The following is a 26,810-nucleotide window of genomic DNA, read 5'->3' on the forward strand; positions in this document are numbered from 1 at the left end:
ACTACTACCACTACTGCTACTACTGTTACTGCTACTACTGCTACTACTACTACTGCCACTGAGGCCACTGCTACTACCACTACTACTGCTGCTGCTACCACTACTATCATTACTACTATTGTTACTACTACTACTACATCATCACTACCACTACTGATGCTACTACTACTACTACCACTACTACTACTACACTACTACTGCTGCCATTGCTACTACTACTTACTACTACCACTGCTGCCATTGCTACTACTACTATCACTACTACTACTTGCCACTGATGCTACTACTACTACTATCACTACTACCACTGCTGCCACTGCCATCACTACCACTGCTACTGCTGCTGCTACTACTACTACTACTACTGTTGCTACTATTGCTACTGCTACATTTACTGCTACTACTACTACTGCTACTACTACTACTGCTGCTGCTGCTACTACTGCTACTGCTTCTATTGCTACTACTACTACTACTACTACTGCTACTGATGCTACTACTACTACTACTACTACTGCTGCTATTGCTACTACTACTACTACTACTACTTCTGCTACTGATGCTACTACTACTACTACTACTACTACTGCTACTGCTGCTGCTACTACTACTACTACTACTACTGTTGCTACTATTGCTACTGCTACGTTTACTGCTACTACTACTACTACTACTACTGTTGCTACTACTGCTACTGCTACGTCTACTGCTACTACTACTACTGCTACTGCTACTACTACTACTGCTACTACTACTACTGCTACTGCTACTACTACTACTGCTACTACTACTACTAGTGCTACTGCTGCTACTGCTACTACTACTACTACTACTTCTGCTACTGATGCTACTACTACTACTACTACTCAGTAATAGCATTAGTAATAGTAGCAGCACATACTGGTGGTGCTCATGCAGGTACTGTTACTGTTACTGCTGGACTGGATGGGAAAGGCTCCACTCCCTGCCTACCTGAACAGGATGAACAGGTATAATACATGAATGGTTTTCATGACTGTTGCTAATACTACTATGACTAATAGAGTCAACAGTCGATGTTATAATTTATGATCCTTGAGCGAGAAATGCTGATAATTTTTTCTTAAATGTCTTCATAAACACTGAGACACGACATGCTTTACTTAAGATTTGGAAAACGATTTTCATGCTTTTCAGAAACTGAAAAGTTTCTGACCATTTTTGGTGGTTACTGCTTTATAGGAATCCTTAAAATGAGATGATTCAAACTGAAAAAAACATGATTAATGTAAGTTGAATTTACCCAGCTACATAATCAAATAAATGATATCTTTTGAAAGGGGAGGATTCAGATCAACGTAACAAACTAGGTAGTCACCTGTACTCACATAATTATTAATTACAATTGTTTGTAAAACAGGTTAAAAGTCAGAATTAGTGATTACTGCTACTTTTACTAAATCAGTGATGTAAAGAGTCTGAGCTTTATGGGATAAATAAACATGCAACAGCAGCAAGTGAGGCGAAAAGACAGAATAATTAGACAAGAAAAATCGAGACAGAAGTGCAGCACTTATGTTGGAACTAACCTGAGCCTGACATTTGCATGAATTGTATATAAATAAACTTATTTATTATTACTTTTCATTAGTGCAGAATGACAAAACATTCCATGAAGATTTCACAAAAATGACAAGAATGAAATAATATACAAAGAAAGACAAGGATGAGACACAGAACACGTTACATACACTTTCAGAATCGCAAGAACACATTGGAACCAATCAGAAGTGTGTATGTGGGCTGTTGAAAGGTGCAGTTCACCTTCTGGTTGCTGTCTTTGTCTGCAGACTGTGAGACACCTTCCTGTCTACAAACTGAACCGTCTGACGAACACCAACCCTCCCCCGGTGCTGCACTGCCCCCATGTGTCTGCACTCTGAGTAGCACGTTGTTTCCCCCCTGCTGCCGGTTTGAGCCTCATGTCACACTGTCATCAAAATAAAACTGGATTCGTCACCCTGTCATCCAGATACCTGGGGAGACAATACTGTGCTTTCCAAAAAGATGGTAGTATCGTTCAAACTGGAAGGGCTACGTAAACATCTAAATTTCTGCTCTGTTAAAGCACCAACCCTTTAACCTGACACTTTCCATGGTACAGGTACAGCGCTGGGGAACTAAACTGAAGTTTGGGGGAAAATGGTGTTAATGACCTTTTTCTTACCATGTAAGACAAGTCAAGAAATGAGCCTGTACTTTTGAAAATAGACTCATAGGAGTGGAAAACAAACGCATCTTTCTCAAGTGCAGCCGTGGAAGGAAAAACTACAACAACTTCATTTAAAACAGGTCTTTAAATTTCATTGATATGAATTTGTTTTTTCTTTCAGCTGATGCCAATTTGCAGCAAGCCAGACCAGTGGACCAGAACCCTACCTGACGTCCGCTGACTCGACCCACCAGGCTCCTGCAGGGACTGAAGGGGTCAACAGGTAAGATGCCGCCACACCCACGACTCGTAGCGAAACTCTCTGGATATCTGTCTCCTCAAGAGCCGAGCGTTGCAGAGGAAGGTCGGTTTCCTCTCCAGAAAAGAGCTGTGTTTAGCCTAGCTTAGCACAAAGACTGGAAACAGGGGGAAACTGCTAGCCTTGTTTAAAAGCAGGTAGCTCAGGTCAAAGGTCTACTGGAGGCAGTGTGGCCTGACTGGGCTAATGTACTTAAAGTAAAAGTATTCGTTCTGCAGAAAAATGACTGCTGTGAATGACATAGTGTGTTACTGGATCTTTATTACTGTTGCATCAACGTGCTTCTATAGTTACTTGAGGCAGAGCTCCTTTGAATTATATTTCAATTGTTTTTTTTAAGGTACAGTACTGATTGTATGCGATTTCAATAGATGACCTGGTTTTTGTCATATTATTCCTTATTGTTTCCTCAAAAGCCAAACAAACACAAAAGCAGAGCCCTAACCAGGACAAGAGAAATAAGAAAGTAGAAAATAAAGGAATCGAATTTCCGTCAAGAGTTTTCAAATTCAGCCCTGCAAAAGTAACTTAATGACCACAGCAACATGATGAGCAGAATAAGCACAGCAACTATTATTATTATTTAATCCTCACTATAATGTAAATATTCTGAAACTTTGATCTACAAACTGTAAATTATACTTTTGTACTTTAATTTATGACAACAAGTCGTGTTTAACGCTCATCGTACAGTATGTTACTGTATGTAAACTCTGAATTTGTAAAGTAGTTATACATAGAGGATGGATGGATGGATGGATGGATGGATGGATAGATAGATAGATAGATAGATAGATAGATAGATGGATGGATGGATAGAGTTAAAGGCTATATTACAGTATATATAACAACTAAATAGACTAAATGAAATAATTAAAAAAGAGAATAAAGTAAGAACAGATTGTTCATGGATGTTAAGCAGGAGTGTGAATCATTCATACAGCGTATATAAATATGATGTCAGTCCTTGATGATCAGACAGCTGGGATAATGTCAGGATCTTCAGGTTTACACCGAGAGGTTCTTCACATTTTGTTACTTCCTCTCTCAGTGTTTTTCCGCCATACTTGAGTCAGTGTGACTAGAATGGAGGCCCTGGATGTCGGCGAGGAACGTTTCTGCAGCGCTATGGAAACGCACCTGAGCTAAAAAAAATTACTTCAAAACAAAACAAAAGATTAAAAGCCGTTAACTTCAATTTAAAAACCAAAAACAAACACGCTCAAATGCAGAAGGAGGACCCACCAAACAAACACACACACACACACACACACACACACTCCTCCTGACTCTCCAGACCATCAGGGGCCTATACATCGCCCCGACAACCAGGGGCTTGCCTAGCAACAGCTGGTGTGTTAACAGGCTACCGAAGCATCTTGAAGCCCCCCCCTTTATATATAGACACACAGACACAGACACACACACGTTTGTCTAACTACACGTGTGAGGACACTCACTTTTTATTCCACTACATTTATTTGACAACTTTAGTTACTAGTTACCTTTCAGATTAAGATTTTAACTATATATATATATATACATATATATATATATATATATATATATATATGTATGTATATACTGTTCGTTGGAATTTAGCTTGAACTCGGAGCACATTTCTTTAAAACTTTTAATTTTTTTGCCAATCTGTGGGAACTGCTGTGCAGTTGTTGTTCTCATTGCATAGTTGAACCTCATTTCTAGTTCAATTAAATCCTCCAGGACTCTCTGTGATTCCTGAACTAATCTTATACTTATCTGACGAACGAGTTGAGCAGCAGAAGAATCCAAACTTGCCAATGGCAACGGCCAGACTTTTACCGGTACAGCGTTTTCTCCATTGGATCCCAACAATTTTGCCAGGCTTTGATAGACTTGTATGGCATCCTGAAAGGATGTTGGAGGTTTCTGAAGGGAAAAGTCTCCATGAAATTTGCAGGAGAATTTCTCAACATTTGCTCTGTCCTTGTCTTCCAGTTTCAGGGAACCTTCACCCTCTATAGAAAGGCACGGGATCTTCTTGATCATCACGCTCAAGTTGCCCTGAATGTCTTGATGATCTTCCTTTTCTGACACCTCACGATCAAACACAAAGAAGGCTTGCGCCCCATAAAGAACAGCTGTGACTACATGTGTTGCTAATCCTTTATCAAAAACATACGGATGCTTCACATTGCCTCTTCCAAGATGATTCATTGACAGTTCCTGGAACTTTGTGGTAGTCTTGTACGTTAGTGTTACTCTGGCCTGATTCTTGGATTTCTTGTGGTATTTGGCAGATCCTTCCACCTCTACCAGTCCACTCAAGAAGCTTGCTTTCAGAGAGGCTTCAACATTTAGTGCTGAAGATTTATCCTCAATTGATTCAGATGCAACTATCTCAAAGTCACTGTTAGGTTTTGTTCTTTCTCTGGTATCTTTTTCCAGGTCATCACGGTCCCATAGTGTCATTCCTGCCAAAAAGGAAGAGAAGAAGTTAAACCGCCTCTTATCGTATGACAGTACGGCTTGGCAAAGTCTTTTAGACACAGAGAAATGCTGAGACTAAAAGTGAGAAAACTCATCCACCTTTTTTTTGAATAAGTATTGAAAACTTGCTTCTTCTGACCCTCCCTTACAACATGTTGGTAATCTGTTGCAGAAAAAACAGGGCCAACGCCAAACCAAACCTTGGTAGCTGTAGTTGTCTTCTTGCAGTTTGATGTACACAAGTTTGTACCTTTTGACTTTTTATTAGAGAGCAAGAGTTACAGGAGAGTTTCATGTCCATCCATAAAGTGCTCCCATTTTCTCTTACCTAACACTGTCACTGCAGAAAATTGACAGGACTCGCTAACTGTAGGAACCCAAGACACTAGAGAAATTAAAGTAATGGAAAGCCAAAGATATTGCAGGTGCTCGAGCTATTTTATTATCAGTGTCACTGCAACTCCACTCACCCACCAACATATCGCAGCTCACCTGACCGTTGCAAAGCAGAACGGATGCGGGAGAAAAGTAGTTGAGTGGTGTAGGCCACAGCCTGTTGACAAACTTGATTTTACGTTTATTTGTAAAACAGTCATCAAGTAAGTTCTAGTAAGTAAATGAACGAGGGCCCTGTCATTTTCTCCCTCGTCAGTATAACGCTGAGAGCTGCTATAAAACAGATGCTTGCAATTAATCTCTTGCTCAATCTGTTAGCCACGAAGCTAACTAATTGCTTGTCAGTGGAAGACGGCTAATGAGCCGTTAACGTATAGCGTTGTACTCATTCCGCCTAAAATCGCGTAATACGCTCACAGTCGGTGCATTGGAAACACGTCAGATTTTCATAGCAGATACGATACCGGTAGTTTGTCTCAAAAGTTTAACGCTGAGACACGGTGCCTTTTTAGAATTAACGCTAACACCCTGAGCTAATGTCTGACCATCACATTTCAAAAAAACCTGGGCAGAACTGTTAACATTAGAGAGATGCTTAGACCAGTGGAGAACAGGATAAATAAATGCCAGTGAAACTCAATACCCAACCAATACATATATCATAATTTGCTTTTGTCTATAAAGGACAGCCCTTGTTTACCAGCCAATTCTAATCAACAAGAACAGTAATAATATATTACATTATCTTGTATCACACGATATTTTTTGTTGTATTTGTGTTGTCGCTCAACATAACTGTTTACTGATTTTGACGATAAAACATTTTTTTCAACTGCATATACAGCCCCACCAATGGTGTCACACTATTCCACTGATCGACAGGTGGCAGTAACATGCCAAGATATGCTGCAATGCGCCAGTAAAAGCAGGAAAGAAGACTGCAAGCTAGTAAGCATGGATGTAACAAAGCTGGATTTAAAATACTTTAAAAAATCTGTTTTGCAAATGTTTAATGGAGGAAACACACTCAGCAAATTTGTTAGACCTGTAACACTGAACGTAAACACAACTGTCGTTTAGCGACCGTGGCAACAAGGTCAGCATCCTTTCCATAACAAATTTGTATTTTATGATACACTGGATGACTGAAATGTTTGGTATCTGGGATAACAACAAGTTAAGAGTTTTCACTGGGCGTTGTGGTTGGACACTTTGTTAACGTAAAAATTTCCCATTAAAGTAATTTGTTTTTGATTCTTGGAAAAAAAGTACTAGTGTGGGTAAATCAGAGATTTCAAATCTTATCTCCTTCCCATTCCCCATCTGAAATATTTGCTCTAAAGTTTTGTCTGTTTCAGTAACTGAAGAGGCGAATCCTTACCAGGGATGAGTGAGTCTTGGCGGCAGTCGTACAGCATCCCGAGGCTGAAAGGCCGGCCAAGTGCCGCCACCTCCATTGTTCTGCTGGCTTCAGGGTCCATTTCTTGGTCTAGACTTGAGAATACAGACAGTAAGTCCAAACATCATCCGTCACCTTGTATAGTTGCTGCAACAAAACCGAGCTTCACTGGTATTGAGAGTAAAATAAAATGTGAAAACCTCATAATACCGATGTAAATGATTCGCATTTTCTCCAATTTCAAGACTATTTGATCTCTTGTGGGTTGAGAACTCTAACCTGTTGGGTTAATAAATCCCTGCAAATCCAATGACAAACTAAAAGACCAATTGTCCTTTGTGAAAAGTGACATATTTAAGGTGAAACGTTTTAATGCCTTTTCTACTTTGCTATTAGTGTTTCCTGTAATTCTGCAACAGGCCAGTTTATATCTACAGCAAATTAACACATTTGTGATCAGTCAATCATTCACATCAGAAGATTTTGAATAGGACTGAGCTGATTGCTTCATCTGCTGGTGAACTGATTTTCCTTCAAATTCATAGTAGTGAACTCTCACTGGTGTGTCACTAGAAATGTGTTTTTTTTAAAAGGAAATGTACATGATGAATTTCTGTAGTGGGAAATAGAACAAAGACCACACAACAAGACGTTAATAAAAAATGAATAGTCTCGACTGTCGTTTGCCAAAATAACAGAAAACAGGCAATAAAAGATGAAAAACGAGCAGAAATGAAATAGGTACCACCTGTCAGGTGCTGCTCTACTGAATTCAAGTCTGGACGATCATATGCTTTCACCTGACAACAGATAAATTATCGTGTTTAACTGGTAATGTACAAACTAGAATAACCCATTTACACTGTAACGAGTTGCAGCAAGTAATAATTCAGCAGAACGAGCTGTAAACAAAATCACCTTATAAAGTTGTTATGGGGAATGTGTTAGCAACAGGTTGCTTAATTATACATTCAGCAGATAAAGAGCAACATTATCATCCCAGTGCAATTGTAAAACCGAAACAATAAAAGAGTCAGTAGTGCTGCAGAGTTGGTGATGAATCTCTGCGTTTGTCACTATTAGCAAAACACCTTTCACATGACTTACTGATTTGATCAAAGGTTAATGTAAAAATATTGATTAGTGACGGTTTAAGCCAAAAATCCAAGTAGTTCTTCCTAAAGTAAAGGTTATAGTACGCTAGAAATTTGGGTTAAATAGGTCAAATTGTATAAGATCCGCCCAAAATATTTTTGGACCTTAATGGTTTCTAGGATTTGTTTTAGTTTCTCTACTTTTATAACATCTCCCAACAAAAGAGTATTTGTTCCCTAACCTATTAGCCCACCGATGTTTGTGGCTTTGAAGGCAAAGATCATTTATGTACGTGGAAAACAAGAAGGCTAAAAACACTACGAGTCATATGACAATATGTGTTGTTGTGCTAGTAATACTTTCCAAGGTTACTGTGGACTTTAGTGATAAATGGCTAAAGTTAGTATGTATATGAAAAAGACAAATACAAGACCATTTGCTACAGTTTTTACCAAAGGGTGTTGATTATAAAAAATAGCTGTTTTCCCCCCTTTGTGTGTTCCTTTGTCTTTTTCTTTTTAATTTCTGTAGTAAAAACATGTGGAAAAGTAGAAATGTATCCAGGTCTTTCAGTTTTTATATAAATGAAAATTAACAGTGCAGCTTTGAGATCACGGCTAATGTCAGCATGCTCACCATGACCATGTTAACATGCTGATGTTTAGCTGCTCGTGTTCACCCTCATAGTTTAGCATGTTAGCATGCTAACATCTGCTGTTCACAAACACACTTAAGTACAGATGAGGCTGATGGGACTGCCAGTTTGGCAGGTCTTTTGCAGGTGTATACTTCTGGTTCACCTGCTTCGGGGAGGATCTGTGGGGCGTTCGGTCACACGCAGGATCTCAGTGATCGTGAACAACAGATGAGGTCTTCAAATAGAATGACCGACCATAACCATAGCTATGTTTTTAAAGGCACTTTGGTCTTTTTGTATTTTAGGATTTTCGGGGGTAATGATTTAAATCCTGAGCAGCAGTTTGAAATCACGACGGCTTCTGGATCCTGAACCAAACGACGGGACTGAGAAAAGCCAACAAAGGTTTGTTGTAATTCATCTCCAGCAGCTTCTGTTTTCTTTCTTTTTTTTTTTTTTTAAATTTAATACTTGAGTATTTCTAATAGATTGAGAGATGATTCAACCCGGAGAATTTTCTGTCTGTTAAAATGTAAAAATCCTCCAGGGATCTCCTGGCATTTTCTACGGAAAAATTAACTTGACAAAGTTTATTTTACCATCCACCAACCAAAAAAGCTGTTGCACAATTACTACAAGTAATAGTAAAACAGTGGTACACTGTCTTGGTTGCTACAAGTGTGTGTATTATTGTTTGGTTTTTTTTTAATATTTCAGTATATGCAGATCCAGACCAGAGGCCACTTCACGATAACAGAAGCAACGCTCACATCCAATCAACTTCTCTGACCACCTTTCTAGAGAGCCCTGATACCAACTGATTTATACTTGAATATTCTAGTCACCAATTACTTGCTTTCACCAGAATGAATTTTATTAAGTCAATTTTTTCAAGATCAAAATCAAATGTTCCTCAAGAACCAGAGCCAGTTATGTCCAATCCGCATAATAATGCAGTCCACATTAAACGGATTGCTGATGCTGTTAAAGAAAAAAGCAAACTGCTGAGTCAGACAGAGTCTCTCCAGGTTTATAAAATTCCCCTGAGAGAAGAACAAATCAATGTGGATGGGTGCAAACATTTCAGTTTTGGGAAAGAGTCCACCAGAAGTAATCGCACCATAATGGTTCTCGGAGCAACTGGTGCTGGCAAATCAACTCTTATCAATGGGATGATTAATAGCATTCTAGGTGTCATATGGGAGGACTCATATCGGTTTAAGTTAGTTGACGAGGGTCAGTTGAAGTCACAAGCTGAAAGCCAGACCTCTGAGGTCACTGTGTACAAAATCAACCACCAGGAGGGTTTTGACATCCCCTTTTCTCTGACTATAGTTGACACTCCAGGCTTTGGAGATACAAGAGGCATAGTAAGAGACAGGATGATCATAGAGCAGCTACGTCATCTCTTCTCTGCTGAGCTTGGTGTCAGGGAAATTGACGCTGTGTGTTTCGTAGCTCAGGCTTCTTTGGCACGACTAACACCAACACAGAGATATGTATTTGATTCAGTGCTCTCAATCTTTGGCAAAGATGTGGCAGAAAACATCAGGGTTCTGGTGACATTCGCAGACGGCCAGCGTCCACCAGTTCTAGAGGCAATCAATGCTTCAGGTGTCCCGTGTCCTAAAGCAAAAGACGGGCTGCCAGTTCACTTCAAATTCAATAATTCAGCGTTGTTTGCGCACAACAAATCATCTGCAGCAGACAGCATGGGTGGGGATGACGAAGATGGAGGCTTTGATCAGATGTTTTGGAACATGGGGACAAAAAGCATGAGGAGGTTTTTTCTTGCTTTGAATTCAATAGACACCAAAAGCTTGACAATGACAAAGGAGGTCCTCAGAGAAAGACAGCGGCTCGAGAATTCAGTCGAGAATTTGCAGAAGCATGTTAAACTTGGGTTAGCCAAGCTTGAGGAGATAAAAGAGATAGCTGGACAACTCAAAGAGCATGAGGCAGAGATCAGCAGAAATGAGAATTTTGAGTTCGACGTCACCATCAAAAAGCCTTTTCAAATTGATATTTCTGGCACTGGAATTTTCCTCACCAACTGCCAGCAGTGTCATTTTACCTGTCACGATAATTGTGCCTATTCAGATGATGCAGATAAGAAGAGCTGCTGTGCAATGGGACCAGATGGATACTGTACTCAGTGCCCAGGCAAATGTATCTGGAGTGTACATCATAATCAGAAGTACAAATGGGACTACAAGGAAGTTAAAGAAAAAAGAACAGTGAAAGAGCTGCAAGAAAAGTACCATAAAGCCACAGAGGCTAAGATGCCTGTGCAGGCACTGATTGATAAACTGAGGGCTGAATATGATCTTGTTCAGGCTGAGGTTGTGACACTGATGGAGAAGTCTGCCAAGTGTCTAAACAGACTTAAAGAGATCGCACTGAAGCCAAATCCTCTGTCCACTCCAGAGTACATTGACATGCTCATTGAGGGAGAGAAATCTGAGGCCAAGCCAGGCTGGAACCAACGGGTTCAGTGCCTGATAGCCATGCGAGAAAAAGCAGTGTACATGGCCAAAGTAGACAGAGGAGAGAACCTTCTCCAGCAACAACATGCCAGCAAAAACAACACTGAGACTGATACCAACGCAGACCAAGACCAGGCAGAGACTGACACCAACGCAGACCAAGACCAGGCAGAGACTGACACCAACGCAGACCAAGACCAAGCAGAGACTGACACCAACGCAGACCAAGACCAGGCAGAGACTGACACCAACGCAGACCAAGACCAGGCAGAGATTGATACCAACGCAGACCAAGACCAGGAAGAGACTGACACCAACGCAGACCAAGACCAGGCAGAGACTGATACCAACGCAGACCAAGACCAGGCAGAGATTGATACCAACGCAGACCAAGACCAGGCAGAGATTGATACCAACGCAGACCAAGACCAGGCAGAGATTGATACCAACGCAGACCAAGACCAGGCAGAGACTGACACCAACGCAGACCAAGACCAAGCAGAGACTGACACCAACGCAGACCAAGACCAGGCAGAGACTGACACCAACGCAGACCAAGACCAGGCAGAGACTGACACCAACGCAGACCAAGACCAAGCAGAGACTGACACCAACGCAGACCAAGACCAGGCAGAGACTGACACCAACGCAGACCAAGACCAGGCAGAGATTGATACCAACGCAGACCAAGACCAGGAAGAGACTGACACCAACGCAGACCAAGACCAGGCAGAGACTGATACCAACGCAGACCAAGACCAGGCAGAGACTGATACCAACGCAGACCAAGACCAGGCAGAGACTGATACCAACGCAGACCAAGACCAGGCAGAGATTGATACCAACGCAGACCAAGACCAGGCAGAGACTGACACCAACGCAGACCAAGACCAAGCAGAGACTGACACCAGACCAAGACCAGGCAGAGACTGACACCAACGCAGACCAAGACCAGGCAGAGACTGACACCAACGCAGACCAAGACCAAGACCAGGCAGAGACTGACACCAACGCAGACCAAGACCAGGCAGAGACTGATACCAACGCAGACCAAGACCAGGCAGAGACTGACACCAACGCAGACCAAGACCAGGCAGAGACTGACACCAACGCAGACCAAGACAAGGCAGAGACCAGCAGAGACTGATACCAACGCAGACCAAGACCAGGCAGAGACTGATACCAACGCAGACCAAGACCAGGCAGAGACTGACACCAACGCAGACCAAGACCAGGCAGAGACTGATACCAACACAGACCAAGACCAGGCAGAGATTGATACCAACGCAGACCAAGACCACGCAGAGACTGATACCAACGCAGACCAAGACCAGGCAGAGACTGACACCAACGCAGACCAAGACCAGGCGAGACTGACACCAACGCAGACCAAGACCAAGCAGAGACTGACACCAACGCAGACCAAGACCAGGCAGAGACTGATACCAACACAGACCAAGACCAGGCAGAGATTGATACCAACGCAGACCAAGACCACGCAGAGACTGATACCAAAGCAGACCAAGACCAGGCAGAGACTGATACCAACGCAGACCAAGACCAGGACGAGATTGATACCAACGCAGACCAAGACAAGGCAGAGACCAGCAGAGACTGATACCAACGCAGACCAAGACCAGGCAGAGACTGACACCAACGCAGACCAAGACCAGGCAGAGACTGATACCAACGCAGACCAAGACCAGGCAGAGACCAGCAGAGACTGATACCAACGCAGACCAAGACCAGGCAGAGACTGATACCAAAGCAGACCAAGACCAGGAAGAGACTGATACCAACGCAGACCAAGACCATGACGAGATTGATACCAACGCAGACCAAGACCAGGCAGAGACTGATACCAACGCAGACCAAGACCAGGCAGAGACTGACACCAACGCAGACCAAGACCAGGCAGAGACTGATACCAACGCAGACCAAGACCAGACATAGACCAGGCAGAGACTGATGCCAACGCAGACCAAGACCAGGCAGAGACTGACACCAACGCAGACCAAGACCAGGCAGAGACTGACACCAACGCAGACCAAGACCAGGCAGAGACTGATACCAACGCAGACCAAGACCAGGCAGAGACTGATACAAATGCAGACCAAGACCAGGAAGAGACTGACACCAACGCAAACCAAGACCAGGCAGAGACTGACACCAACGCAGACCAAGACCAGGAAGAGACTGACACCAACGCAGACCAAGACCAGGCAGAGACTGACACCAACGCAAACCAAGACCACGCAGAGACTGACACCAACGCAGACCAAGACCAGGCAGAGACTGACACCAACGCAGACCAAGACCAGGCAGAGACTGATACCAACGCAGACCAAGACCAGGCAGAGACTGACACCAACGCAGACCAAGACAAGGCAGAGACCAGCAGAGACTGATACCAACGCAGACCAAGACCAGGCAGAGACTGACACCAACGCAGACCAAGACCAGGCAGAGACTGATACCAACACAGACCAAGACCAGGCAGAGATTGATACCAACGCAGACCAAGACCAGGGGGAGACTGACACCAACGCAGACCAAGACCAGGCAGAGACTGATACCAACACAGACCAAGACCAGGCAGAGATTGATACCAACGCAGACCAAGACCACGCAGAGACTGATACCAAAGCAGACCAAGACCAGGCAGAGACTGATACCAACGCAGACCAAGACCAGGACGGGACTGATACCAACGCAGACCAAGACCAGCAGAGACTGATACCAACGCAGACCAAGACCAGGCAGAGACTGACACCAACGCAGACCAAGACCAGGCAGAGACTGATACCAACACAGACCAAGACCAGGCAGAGACTGACACCAACGCAGACCAAGACCACGCAGAGACTGATACCAAAGCAGACCAAGACCAGGAAGAGACTGATACCAACGCAGACCAAGACCAGGACGAGATTGATACCAACGCAGACCAAGACCAGGCAGAGACTGATACCAACGCAGACCAAGACCAGGCAGAGACTGACACCAACGCAGACCAAGACCAGGCAGAGACTGATACCAACGCAGACCAAGACCAGGCATAGACCAGGCAGAGACTGATGCCAACGCAGACCAAGACCAGGCAGAGACTGACACCAACGCAGACCAAGACCACGCAGAGATTGATACCAACGCAGACCAAGACCAGGCAGAGACTGACACCAACGCAGATCAAGACCAGGCAGAGACTGACACCAACGCAGACCAAGACCAGGCAGAGACTGACACCAACGCAGATCAAGACCAGGCAGAGACTGACACCAACGCAGACCAAGACCAGGCAGAGACTGACACCACTGCAGACCAAGACCAGGCAGAGACCAGGCAGAGACTGATACCAACGCAGACCAAGACCAGGCAGAGACTGACACCAACGCAGACCAAGACCACGCAGAGATTGATACCAACGCAGACCAAGACCAGGCAGAGACTGACACCAACGCAGATCAAGACCAGGCAGAGACTGACACCAACGCAGACCAAGACCAGGCAGAGACTGACACCAACGCAGATAGACCAAGACCAGGCAGAGACTGACACCAACGCAGACCAAGACCAGGCAGAGACTGACACCACTGCAGACCAAGACCAGGCAGAGACCAGGCAGAGACTGATACCAACGCAGACCAAGACCAGGCAGAGACTGACACCAACGCAGACCAAGATCAGGCAGAGATTGATACCAACACAGACCAAGACCAGCCGGAGACTGATACCAACGCAGACCTAGACCGAGCAGAGACCAGGCAGAGACTGATACCAACGCAGACCAAGACCAGGCAGAGACTGACACCAACGCAGACCAAGACCAGGCAGAGACTGATACCAACGCAGACCAAGACCAGGCAGAGACTGATACCAACGCAGACCAAGACCAGGCAGAGACTTACACCAACGCAGACCAAGACAAGGCAGAGATTGATACCAACGCAGACCAAGACCACGCAGAGACTGATACCAACAACGACCAAGACCAGGAAATGAAAGCAGAGGCTGTCATTGATGATGAAATGATGAATTCACAGTGAATCAACACCAACTCCACAGCTTTAAGGGTCTTGAAACTCACTGTCGGCTCTCCAGCTGTGAGGCCTCTGCTGTTCTGTGTGGTTAATAATGTTGCTCTGTGTCATAGTAAATAACTGCTAATATGAAAGTCATGGCTACCTTGCAAATTTGATGGTATATGGTATTTCATAGTAACTGTTCAAATGTTTTGTAGCCCGCAGTTGCCATAAATTATTTGTATTTTGCATGTTTTTGTTTCTGAATTACACAAAAGAATAAACCAAAGGAAAATGCATAAAGGTTTGAACTTTACTGCAACTGGTCATAACAAAGGCTACTGACGCATCAACTATTGATGTGTATTGAGTTACATTTTTGCATTGACCTGTGGTTTAATAAAGTAGCTCTAATTGAACTATTAAAGTTGTACTACTGCCTTTAGTGTTTTCTCTTTTCCTGATGTGTCAGTGTGCACCTTAGCACTCCATAGTTAAGTTTTGTTCTTTCAAGGCCTTTCAGGCCAACGTTGACTACCTCACCGTAGAGACAGAATTTTTTCACTATACAATCAATCAGTCAGGGATACTACTGAAATATTGCCCAGTGCTGCATGCAGTGTGCTGTGGCTCTAAATCAGCAGGATATCCGTCCATCAAATGAAGCTGAGTTCAACCTAATGAAGGAAAAGGTTTCATAGACCTTATTGGTTGATAATTAACACTCACCGTTGCTGTAACTCTTTGAATGCTTTGAAAGTTCATTCGGGTTTTTGTTGGCCGAGAGCTCCTTAAAGGGTTACTATCATGTTCTCTCTTGACGGACAATTCAAAAATGCCTAAAATGAAATCGAAAAAAAAGGACAAAAAGACGCAGCTGTCCAGTTGTCTGAGCGAGAAGGCTGCACACTGGAGTGAGTTCATGATTTTCTTATGAAAAATTGATTTTGAGCTCATGCAGGAATGTATGTTTTCCAGTGAACTAACATGCTGTACTGTGAGGTCACCGTACAAGTTGTGCAGTTTAACAAATGTGTTCAGTTGTGTTGTATTTCTGTCTTCTTTCTTCTTTTAGTAACAACAAATGCCATGAGTTCATCAATGACTCAGGATCAATGATCTGATCATGTCAGAGAGAATCAGAGACCAGTCACAGGAGACAGGTCCCTGCACAGTGAAGTACTTTTACTGTGATACTGGAACTACAGGAAGTACTTTTACTGTGATACTGGAACTACGTGAGCCTGATGACACCTGTGTACTTTTACATAGGCTACGTAGGATTTTGAAAGCAGGACTTCTACTTGTAATTGAATATTTTGAAACTGTGAATCTGGATACTTCCTCCATGACCGGATCTTAAAAGAAAACTTGACTTTCGACCGGATTTGTAATTTAAACTGCAAAGCATAAAAATGGCAGCTCACCTGTTTCTTCACTTCCGTTTTTGATGATGGTGTCGGATGTAAAGTTTACAGGGGTGGGTGGGAAACTGCCTCTTCAAAATGCAGAGAAACCAGGTGAAAATGTAACAGAGTTTAAATTTCTTGGCACTATAATCTCTGCAAGCCTTACGTGGGAGAGCAGCGTTCACAAAGTCTTAAAGTTGGCTCTTCAGAGATTTGATTTGGGCCGTGGTCCAGTTTCACACATCAGGTGAAGGAAGTGCGCTAACTTTCTCTATCACAGCTCGATTCGTTGGTCTGAACGCTGCTGAAAAACCCATCATCTTTGTCTTCACTGGAAAAGTTCGACTTCACCTCAATGTTCTTAACACTGTTAGAGAGGAGTCTGAGCCAGTTCCACTTCGGACAGCTCTGTTTTAAATCTTAAGACGTCCATTAGCTCTGGCTGTTTGTCTCTCAAATAGTACACCTATTGCACTTTTATCTTTATGGTGCTTTATGGGTGTGATAGTTTTATAATCAGACTGTTGCTCTGTGAGCTCAGCAGCAGTGGTTGCAGCAGAAGGTGGCGTTTGATGCAGTGTGGTGGATCAGCCACTGGAGGACAGCAGTGTACAGGTTACCCACGTGCTTATTAGGGCTCAAGGGTTAAAATGACTTTTATTTTCCCGCTGCCGCCTTGTTCTGCGTTCTACTGCATCACCCGTCTGATTGCAAATTCAGCTTCATGCACCCTCCAACATGTTTGTCGTGTCTAACTCCCTCTGGGATCCGAGCAGATTTGATGTATTGAGACTAAACCTTTCCTCCTCTGTGTGGTCCAGCTTTGATGGGAAGGTGTCGGCGGCTGCAGAGAGCTGCAGGTCAGCGGTGTCGCTCATCTCCGTGACCCGGACACATGAAAGAGCTCATTTCGGCGCCACGCTCCATTTGCCTGAGAATAGGTCATTTGAATGGTTTGTTTCCGCGCTGGGAAGGACGACATTTGCATCTTAGAGGGTTCAAACGGGCTGCTGAGTTCACTGTCTGTCCTTCTTTACACCGCTCTGCTGCCTCCAACACAGGCCACCCACAGGAGTCTGCAGGGTGGAGGTGTAGTACAATCAGGATTCTATCTGATGACTTTTTCTACCCAGATTTGATATGCAGGGCTGGGTTTAGAAAAACCTCCAACGGAAGGGGGCCAGACTGAGGCACAGTTTTAAAGAATGAGGGGGCACATTTATAAAATAGGTAAAAATGTGTTAAGACTCAAATTTAAAGTCCTGGATCTCTGCAATAATAAACTGTAAATGATTATTAGGGACATTTTTATTTAGTGCAATAAATAAATGCAAAATAAACAAGTTTAAAAATTCCAATTTGAAAGCGTATCAATAAATGGCTGTTGTTTGTAACTCAAAATCGTCCTACAGCCATGGACAGATTATGAGACAACTGGCTCCTGGATATAAAACAATGTAAAAGCCCCCACCCACCCACAACTTTGTTATTTTCTTTGTAGTTGCTTTGCATCTCGTCATGGTCATCTTGCATCTTTTAAGTGGGGGGGCTCTGCCCCTGCCCCTGGTGATATTTGGCAAATTTGGTGAAAAGGGGATCAAATTTGTGGGTTTAAAACTTGGACAAAATTTCAAAGTTTTTGAAAATTGAAAAAAAAAAAAAAAAAAAAAACGATTCAAGGAATCCTGAAGAAGAATTTAGTTTTTTGGGTGAGCAGTTCAGAGGTTATTGACCAAAACATTGAAGTGTTGGTTATTCCACCACCACTTCAATGTTTTGATAGAGCCTCTGTGGCCTGAGCAGTGGGGGAGATTTAAAACCTGTTTGCTAAGTTTGGTTGCAAAAGAATAACGACAATGGAGTTCTAGGTTCAGGTCTTGGGCCTTGAGAAACAGTCAATCCTGTTCAGTCAGCTGTTATCTATCTATAAAGGTGTTGTTCTGCTGATCATTTTTAGCAATGCTAGCAGTGTGATTCAAGGGATGACAGTGTTGGTCGGTCCATCACTTTGGTCCAGACTGAATTAGCAGATGTTAGCGCGTGAACATACTAAGCTAATGACAGAGCAAGGGGTTACTTCCAGCTAAGCAGGCTACAGGGCCCTGATCTCCAACCTGAATCAGGGTAACACGACCTTAGCCGGCAAAATGATCCCGTCAGTGTCAATCGGCTGACATGCTCCTTTTTAAGGTTTGATTTGTTACTGTTTAGTTTTACTTGTGGTATAATACAGTTCCAGTAATTTAGGGGCTCTGTGATTAAAAGGAAGTATAACATTGCCATGGATGCAATGAGTCAGCTGTGGGCTACAACGTGAGACCCGTTTTTTTTATCTGAGCCTATACTTATCAGCTCCTGTTTGCAGCGTAGCCATGGATGTACAGACAACTATCGCTGGATCACTGCGATTCTGAAGGAAGTTCTGCAGTGAGTTGAGCATGTTTTTTCTATCCAAGCAGTTTTATAAAGGTTAATTCACATCTCACATCTGAAAAAATCTTAAATCCCAAAGTGTATTTCACGGTGAATTTAAAAATGAGTGTATCTTGCCTGTCCTTTTCACGTCACACAGCATGTTTAGTTCAGGTCTCTCGCTCACCCCGGGTTCCATGAGTCTGACAACAATCTGAGGCCTTTAGTTTCATATATTTATGTCGCTCACAATATGACAAATGTTTAAAATTCTACTGATTTTGTCAGGCAACCTGTTTAATTTGTCCTCAATTCCTCAAAGCCTTTTCTAATCATAACATAAAATCGTATTAGTTAGTCAAAAGCCTGTTAAAAAGGTGTTTGTGTGTGTTCCACAGTTCAGGTTTCATGACAGTAAATGCACGGTCACCTTTGGTTGCAAGTCTAGATTTAGAATGTGATCTCTTCTTCTTGTTCCAGTTAATAGCCGATCAGATGCATTTTGGACTAATTGCAGACAGTTTATTGCGTTTCTTCTAAGTGCAGGACGTGGTTACAGTTATCCAGATGGGATTAAATAAGGGTATGAATAATTTTTCAGGTCAACAGCAGACAGAAATGCTTTGATCTGTACAGATGCTTCACGACTAACAAAAGCAAGACTGAGTAAACCCTTGTACTGGGTTTACTGCACCGTGTGCAACCATCGTTTTGTGAATTCACACGTACACATATGTAAATGTATTTTATTCGGTTGTTTGTATATTGTTCATTTAGTGACTTCTGTACGTTTTGTGATGGTATACTCAGCTATAGCTACGTTTTATTTATCAGTAAAGGTATAGAAAGTGAGAACTGTGTCCCAGAGAAATACTGTATATTGTTGTAACTTAAATAGGCTATGTATCATTAAACTGAAGAAACAACATTTAATATCATCGCAGCAATTCTTTGGGGAAACCACACTAAAAGAATTCATAGGATTGACCATAAATTATTGTGTATCATCTGCAAAAAAGTGATACAATATATTGATCGTACTGATTAACGAAAAAAGAGTCAGAAAGTATCAATGCCTGTATGAGATGTATGACCACCACCCCTCTCTTACATATGGCAGAAATAATTACTGGCACGAGAAAACTAGTTATCTTTCCCAGCTGTTTTGTTTGAATACACAAAATAATTAGTTTGGTGTAAGATCAGAGTGCGCCTGCTTTCACATCACTTCACGTTCACTAAACATCTCCCCCAAACATCGATTATCCAATAATAGCTTTGCAACAGTAACTAGTTACGATGCGTATTTAAGTGTTGGATTTCTCCAACTCAATCCAGTTTTGATTCAGTTCTATTGATATGGCACCAAATCATAACACACACTGGTGACAGTGGAGAGGAAAAAATGCCCTTTTAACAGGAAGAAACCTACGACAGAACCAGTGTCAGGGTGGGCGGTCATCTGCCTCGACCAGTTGGGTTGAGAGGAGAGAAATGGAGGAGAGAGGAGAAAGAGGGAGGAGAGAGGGAGAGATCAGGAACAACTTTATAAACCTATAATAGTATAGGTGTAATAATGTTATTAATAATAACAGCAGCAATGATAGCCGCACAAATTAATGACAATAATAATGATGACGATGAAATTAATAATGATGATGATGAGTGTTGAGTAGTAGTGGCAGCTCCGGATACAGAGAGACCTGCAGAATGAGGGCAGAGAGGAAAAGCACCAACTATGGGAGAGAGAAAACACAACATCAATGACGTGCTGTAGTGTGATGTACAGTTAGGTACGTAAGTGTTTGGACAGTGACACAATTTTATAAGTTAGTCTCTGTACACTACCACAATCAATTTGAAATGAAGTGTAGACTTTCAGCTTCGAACCAAGGGGTTTAACAAAAATATCACATTAACTGTTGAGGAATTACAGCAATTTTATTACATAGTCCCTCATTTTCAGAGGCTCGAAAGTAATTGGACAGTCGACTGATCAGTTTCATGGCCAGGTTCTGCCTGTTCTATCATTATTTGATGACAAATGAAGCCGATAAAAGCTCTGGAGTTGAATACAAGTGTTGAATTTGCATCTGGTAGCTGTTCATGGGAAATTCTCATTATGCGGTCCAAAGAGGTGTCGATGCAAATGAAGGAGGCCATCAATAGGCTGAGAAGACAGAACCTATCACACACATGGCAGAAACTTTAGTAGTGATCAAATCAACAGTGTAGTCGATTCTTAAAAAGAAGGAATTCACTGGTGAGCTCAGCAACACCAAGAGGCCTGAAAAACCACAGAAGACAACTAAAGTGGATGATCACAGAATTCTGTCTTTGGTGAAGAAAAAACCCTCCACAACATCTAACCAGGTCAAGAACACTCTGGGGGAGGCAGGTTTATCATTGGTAAAGTCTACAATCAAGAGACGCCTTCATGAATGTAAATACTGAGGGTTTACCACAAGGTGCTAACCACTGGTACCAGAGAACAGAAAGGCCAGATTAGACTTTGCTAGAAAACATCGAAAAAACACTGCCCAGTTCTGGAACAAGATCCTTTTATACAGATGAAACCAAGAAGAACTTGGATCACTTGCTCATGATCCAAAGCCACCACATCATCTGTCAAACATGGTGGAGGCAGTGTTATGGCATGGGCATGTCTGGCTGCCAGTGGAACTGGGTCACTGGTGTTTATTGATGATGTGGCGGCTGATGGAAGTAGCAGGATGAATTCTGAAGTGTATAGGTTCTAAACTATTTGCTCAGATTCAGCCAAATGTTGAAAAACTGATTGGACGGGGCTTCACCGTACAGATGGATAATGACCAACAACATACTGAGATGGGAACACAGGAGCTTCTCAAGGCAAAGAAATGGAATATTCCTCAATGGCCAAGTCAGTCACCTAACATCAAATTGACAATGCTTTTCACTTCCTGAAGACAAAACTGAGGGCAGAAATACCCACAGACAAGCAGCAACCGAAGGCGGCTGCAGTAAAGGCCTGGAAAAGCATCTCAAAGGATTTTCATCCAAGTATTAAAAATAATCATTATATTTATAATTATATTGGTTTGTCCAATTACGTTTGAGCCTCTGAAAATGAGGGACTACGTATGATATGGCTGTGACTCCTAAAGGGTTAATTGGATATTTTTGTTGAAGCCCTTGGATCAAAGCTGAAAGTCTACACTTCAATCACATCTTGATGGCTTCCTTTCAAATCCATGTGGTGGCGTACAGAGGCAAAATTACAAAAATTGTGTCAATGTCCAAATACCTACACACCTAACAGTAAATGCATGGGAAGAGATAAGAGAGAAGTGGTGCTCGGTGCATCACGGGGGTTGCCGCAGCAGCCTCGGCCTGTAGCAGCATAAGTAATGGATGGTTCAGGGCTCACATGAGCCAGCCCCTACTATCAGCTTTGTCACAGAGGAAAGTTTTAAGCCTACTCTTAAACGTGGAGAGGGTGTCTGCCTCCCGAACTGAAACTGGGAGCTGGTTCCACAGGAGAGGAGCCTGACCTCCAGATGCTGAGGTGGTGTGTATGGCGCTGTAGTACGAGCTTCTAGCGTATGACTTCAACAATGAGCTGAGACTCACTGTAAAGCTCCATGAGGCTGAGGGGAGCTGCAGATTCAGCTGATAATTCTCTGTGGGTTCATGAACATTCACATGGTCAAACTGTTTTCACTTTGTCATTTCATACATTGTGATTAAAAAATACAATTACTTGTTTTGTATGAAAGTTGCCTGTAAATAAATGTAAACCTAAGTGAGCGAAAAGGACAAATTAAAGTGAATATGTTAAGGTGACTGGACATGATATTACCAAATGTTTTAAACTGCTGGTGTGGCCATCACACAGACAAATAACCGTTTTGTCCAGTTCAGTCTGACCAGTGATGTCTGAATCCGGAGGGACAATGGAAGTGGCAGCGCTTGGCCGGGCTTTCTGCCTCGGGATGCTGTATGACTGCCGCAGAGACTCACTGGTGCCTGGTAAGATTCTGAATGCATGACAACCAAACTTTCAGTGGTGGAAGTCATATACAACAGTGTTTTTGCTTTCAGATCCTTGATCAGTTTTGCTCCAGCTGACAAGCCCTGAAAGTCTTTCAGTTGTTATTGTTCTGATCACTCACAAGTAGCTGTTTCCTACTGCACCAGACAGACATTTGAGAGAGATCACGGCTGAAGGCATTCAGAAATTATATTTAAAAACTGATGGGGGTGACACTTGCCCACCATTTACTGTTTAATTTTGTTGTATAATTCCACCAATATAATAGTGACTGGTCCCCTACAGTGCAGTGAAGACAAAAAGACATGACAATAGGGAGAAACAACTGAGCAACATTTAATAAAAGCAGTTTTTGTCAGATGGACACCAGATTTTCTGTTGGGGTAACCTTACGTAATAACTGCATGAGCAAAGTGAGTAAACATTTGTTTTTATTGTACTCCATCCATACTCCAATGTGAGGAACAGCTCCCATACTGTAGTCAATACATAGAACATATACTGGTAAACTAAGTCGCCTCTGCAGTGGGTCAGCATTTAACCTGTTAAGTCCCCGATAGTTCTGTTGCTGTACTCCATCAATGATTGACAACCCCCCCCCCATTATTTCAAAATTTGTACCCCAGTATTTGGGACTCATTTCAGGAATGCAAATCATATATTTTATAAGCCCTGCATCTGACTTTCGAGAGATTTTTCCCGAACCTTTTAACATTTTCTTACTGTAACCCTGCAGTTTTAGTAGCTTATGAAAAAAATGTATAACAACAATAACAGATTACTTGGGGAGTTTATTCATTTAAAATAATAATATATTTAATAAAATTTATCCACCTGTTTTGTCTGGTAAGCAAGAAGAGCATTCTTTACTATCATACACATTCTCAAAGGAATTGCATGTCTGAGCAATTAATTCCACATTTGAGTTTCTAAGGTTTTAAACATGTTATTTTCAAATTTCATGTGGAGGGTGCTGAGACTTTCACTTTAAATTTAATTTATATGAGCATCTTGATTAAAAAAAACCAAAACTTTCTGGTTGATTCTGGAAGCTGAACTGGATTTTTGCTTTTTCTTTTGCAGGAATGACATTCTGGAACCATGATGACCTGATAACACATATACGAGAAAGATCACTGAAGGGGAAGGATTTTGAGATAGTTGCATCTGAATCAATTGAGGATAAATCTTCAGCACTAAATGTTGAAGCCTCTCTGAAAGCAAGCTTCTTGAGTGGACCGGTAGAGGTGGAAGGATCAGCCAAATACCACAAGAAATCCAAGAATCAGGCCAGAGTAACACTGACGTACAAGACTACCACAAAGTTCCAGGAACTGTCAATGAATCATCTTGGAAGAGGCAATGTGAAGCATCCGTATGTTTTTGATAAAGGATTAGCAACACATGTAGTCACAGCTGTTCTTTATGGGGCGCAAGCCTTCTTTGTGTTTGATCGTGAGGTGTCAGAAAAGGAAGATCATCAAGACATTCAGGGCAACTTGAGCGTGATGATCAAGAAGATCCCGTGCCTTTCTATAGAGGGTGAAGGTTCCCTGAAACTGGAAGACAAGGACAGAGGAAATGTTGAGAAATTCTGCTGCAAATTTCATGGAGACTTTTCCCTTCAGAAACCTCCAACATCCTTTCAGGATGCCATACAAGTCTATCAAAGCCTGCCAAAATTGTTGGGATCCAATGGAGAAAACGCTGTACCGGTAAAAGTCTGGCTGTTGCCATTGGCAAGTTTGGATTCTTCTGCTGCTCAACTCGTTCGTCAGATAAGTATAAGATTAGTTCAGGAATCACAGAGAGTCCTGGAGGATTTAATTGAACTAGAAATGAGGTGCAACGATGCAATGAGAACAACAACTGCACAGCAGTTCCCACAGATTGGCAAAAAAATTAAAAGTTTTAAAGAAATGTGCTCCGAGTTCAAGCTAGAATTCCAACGAACCTTATCAAAGAAACTTCCATCAATCCGGGGAGGAGGTGAAGAGGAGGCTGTGCTCGCAGAGATCCTGATGAAGAGACATTCTTCTCCTTTCAACAGCAAAAAGCTGAACGAGTGGATGGACTGTAAAGAGAGAGAAATCTACATTTTAAAATCTTTCACCAATTTGATGAAAAACACAAAGATCATCCCTTCTCAGAATGGTCTTCATGGGGAAACTCTCAGTGCAGAGTGTGTTGTGTGTTTTGTTTTCACTTCACTGGGAAGTGCTGAACCGTACCTCTCAGCTTTATCAAACTGCTTAAAAGGAACAACCAAACCAGACGACCCTCAAGATCTACATATCTATGATGTAGAGAAGGAACAATGGTACCTTTCAAATGAAGTACCTGATACAATGAGGCATAAAGCAAAGCTCTTCAGTGATTTTGCAGAGGCCAACAAGGAAAACAAGAACATTAAGTTCCTGACAGTGGGTCTGACAAATGAGACACAGAAAGGTTCAAGCATTTACCTTTATAAAGACTGCTTTTCTGTCAGTGAGAACTTTGAGCCTCCTTCAAAGCCTGAAACTGTGACAGTCAGTGACATAAACCACAACAGTGTGACACTGAAGATTTCTCCACCCAGATTTGGAGCAAAGGATGTCACCTCCTACTCCGTTGAGTACTGCGTCAGTGGAGAGGATGGATGGCAAGAAAAGACAGCATCAAAGGCTGAAGAAGTCACAGTGAGCGATCTGAGTCCTAACACAGAGTATGTGTTCAGATGCAGAGCAGTGACCTCAGTAGGTGTTGGGCCAGCCAATGAAGTCAGTGGTTCCAGTAAAACATTGCCTTGCAGCCCTCCTGGAAAATTTCAAGTTGAACCAAACTCAAGTGAGATATCAGCTAGCTGGCAGAAACCTGCTGAGCTTGGACGCGATGTCCAGGTTTTGAGCTACATGGTGGAGTACGCCCAAAGAGACAAAGGGTTGAAAAACAAAGATCTCCAATGGAAACAAACAATGTCAAGAGCTGAAAAGGTGGTGATTTCAGGGCTTCAGTCAGAGACAGAATATGTTGTCAGGGTCAGATGTGATTGTGGTGTGGCTGGCGGAAGCAAGGAAAGCATCACTGTTGATGTCTGCACAACAAAATGTGAATTTGCTCGCCTTGCAGAATTCCTGAAACATATTAGCATGAATTTGCATTCTGAATCCCCCTCACTTTACCAGTTGCCACTGGAAGAAAAAGATATGGACAGAGATGGATGCCGGAGGTATAAATTTGGCAAAATCAGGCTCAAGGAAACGACTTAAGTACCTGAAATCCACGTGAGAAAAAGCAGAGATCATGGCTAAAGTAGACCGAGGAGAGAAACTACTCTAGAGTCCATAGTGATCATGACTCTTTTTGTCAGAACTAAGGCAAAATCAAGACCATAAGAAGTCCTAAACAGCGTCCACCAAGACAAAGAGGAGATGGCTTCTGACACAGATAATAAAAAAGGAGAAACAGGACAGCGAGTGATGTACTGAGACAGTCTCAATACTGAGAGAGCGAGACTTCGATTACAATTACTGTGCTCAAGAATAAATGTGTACGCGATAAAGACTGAAACTGCTGTTGGTTTTCTCTTGTACAAATGTGTTTCAGCAGGAGTTATTTGAATGTGCTTTTTACGAAAACAGGAGTGTGTGGTGACAAATGTTTACACCTGAGCCTGGATAGGATGATAATAACTTTTTTTCAGTTTTTCTTTGTTTTAAGGGTTTAAATATATTGTTTGCATTCTTCACGTATTTTACTCAGGGTTATTCTGATTGAATACAATCAGAATAATTTTACTGAGTCCCTATACTGATGTGTATCAACTAACATTTTATCGTCCTGTGAGGTAATATGATGGCTACCGCTCATTAAATGATAATAAACAAATTTCAGCGTCACCATACGTCGTTTCACTGTCGACATCTACTTCAAAACCTAATACAGACATGGTTGGTG

General features: G+C 42.4%; 3 protein-coding genes across 3 annotated transcripts; 2 read left to right on the top strand and 1 right to left on the bottom strand.

The window, feature by feature from the left end:
• Positions 1-3,470: 3,470 nt before the first annotated feature.
• Positions 3,471-8,709, bottom strand: LOC120800188 (neoverrucotoxin subunit beta-like). Its single transcript, XM_040146089.1, has 4 exons — positions 8,673-8,709; positions 6,760-6,872; positions 4,096-4,966; positions 3,471-3,492 (listed from the first exon to the last, which is right to left on the bottom strand). The coding sequence occupies exons 2-4, from the start codon at positions 6,857-6,859 to the stop codon at positions 3,471-3,473; spliced, it is 993 nt and encodes a 330-aa protein (XP_040002023.1). The 5' UTR covers positions 6,860-6,872; positions 8,673-8,709.
• Positions 8,710-8,812: 103 nt separating this feature from the next.
• Positions 8,813-11,187, top strand: LOC120799774 (the record flags this gene model as incomplete). Its single annotated transcript, XM_040145128.1, has 2 exons — positions 8,813-8,914; positions 9,227-11,187. A coding segment is annotated over exon 2 (1,812 nt), but the record flags the coding sequence as incomplete, so codon positions are not given.
• Positions 11,188-22,773: 11,586 nt separating this feature from the next.
• Positions 22,774-26,122, top strand: LOC120800197 (cytolytic toxin-alpha-like). Its single transcript, XM_040146105.1, has 2 exons — positions 22,774-22,849; positions 23,955-26,122. Exons 1-2 carry the CDS (start codon positions 22,774-22,776, stop codon positions 26,120-26,122), a joined length of 2,244 nt encoding a protein of 747 aa, XP_040002039.1.
• Positions 26,123-26,810: the final 688 nt, after the last annotated feature.

This window comes from Xiphias gladius, chromosome 15 (assembly GCF_016859285.1).
Source record: "Xiphias gladius isolate SHS-SW01 ecotype Sanya breed wild chromosome 15, ASM1685928v1, whole genome shotgun sequence".
Lineage (NCBI taxonomy): Eukaryota > Metazoa > Chordata > Actinopteri > Istiophoriformes > Xiphiidae > Xiphias > Xiphias gladius.

Excerpts from the sequence above, each read along its gene's own strand:
- LOC120800188 (XM_040146089.1), bottom strand. The coding sequence starts at position 6,859 with ATGGACCCTGAAGCCAGCAGAACAATGGAGGTGGCGGCACTTGGCCGG. Across the intron at positions 4,967-6,759 it reads CCAAGACTCACTCATCCCTG|GAATGACACTATGGGACCGT; the intron begins GTAAGGATTCGC and ends CCTTTTTGGCAG. Across the intron at positions 3,493-4,095 it reads AAGCTAAATTCCAACGAACA|CTGTCTGATCATCAAGGACT; the intron begins GTATATACATAC and ends ACATTATCCCAG.
- LOC120800197 (XM_040146105.1), top strand. The coding sequence starts at position 22,774 with ATGGAAGTGGCAGCGCTTGGCCGGGCTTTCTGCCTCGGGATGCTGTAT. Across the intron at positions 22,850-23,954 it reads CAGAGACTCACTGGTGCCTG|GAATGACATTCTGGAACCAT; the intron begins GTAAGATTCTGA and ends TTTCTTTTGCAG.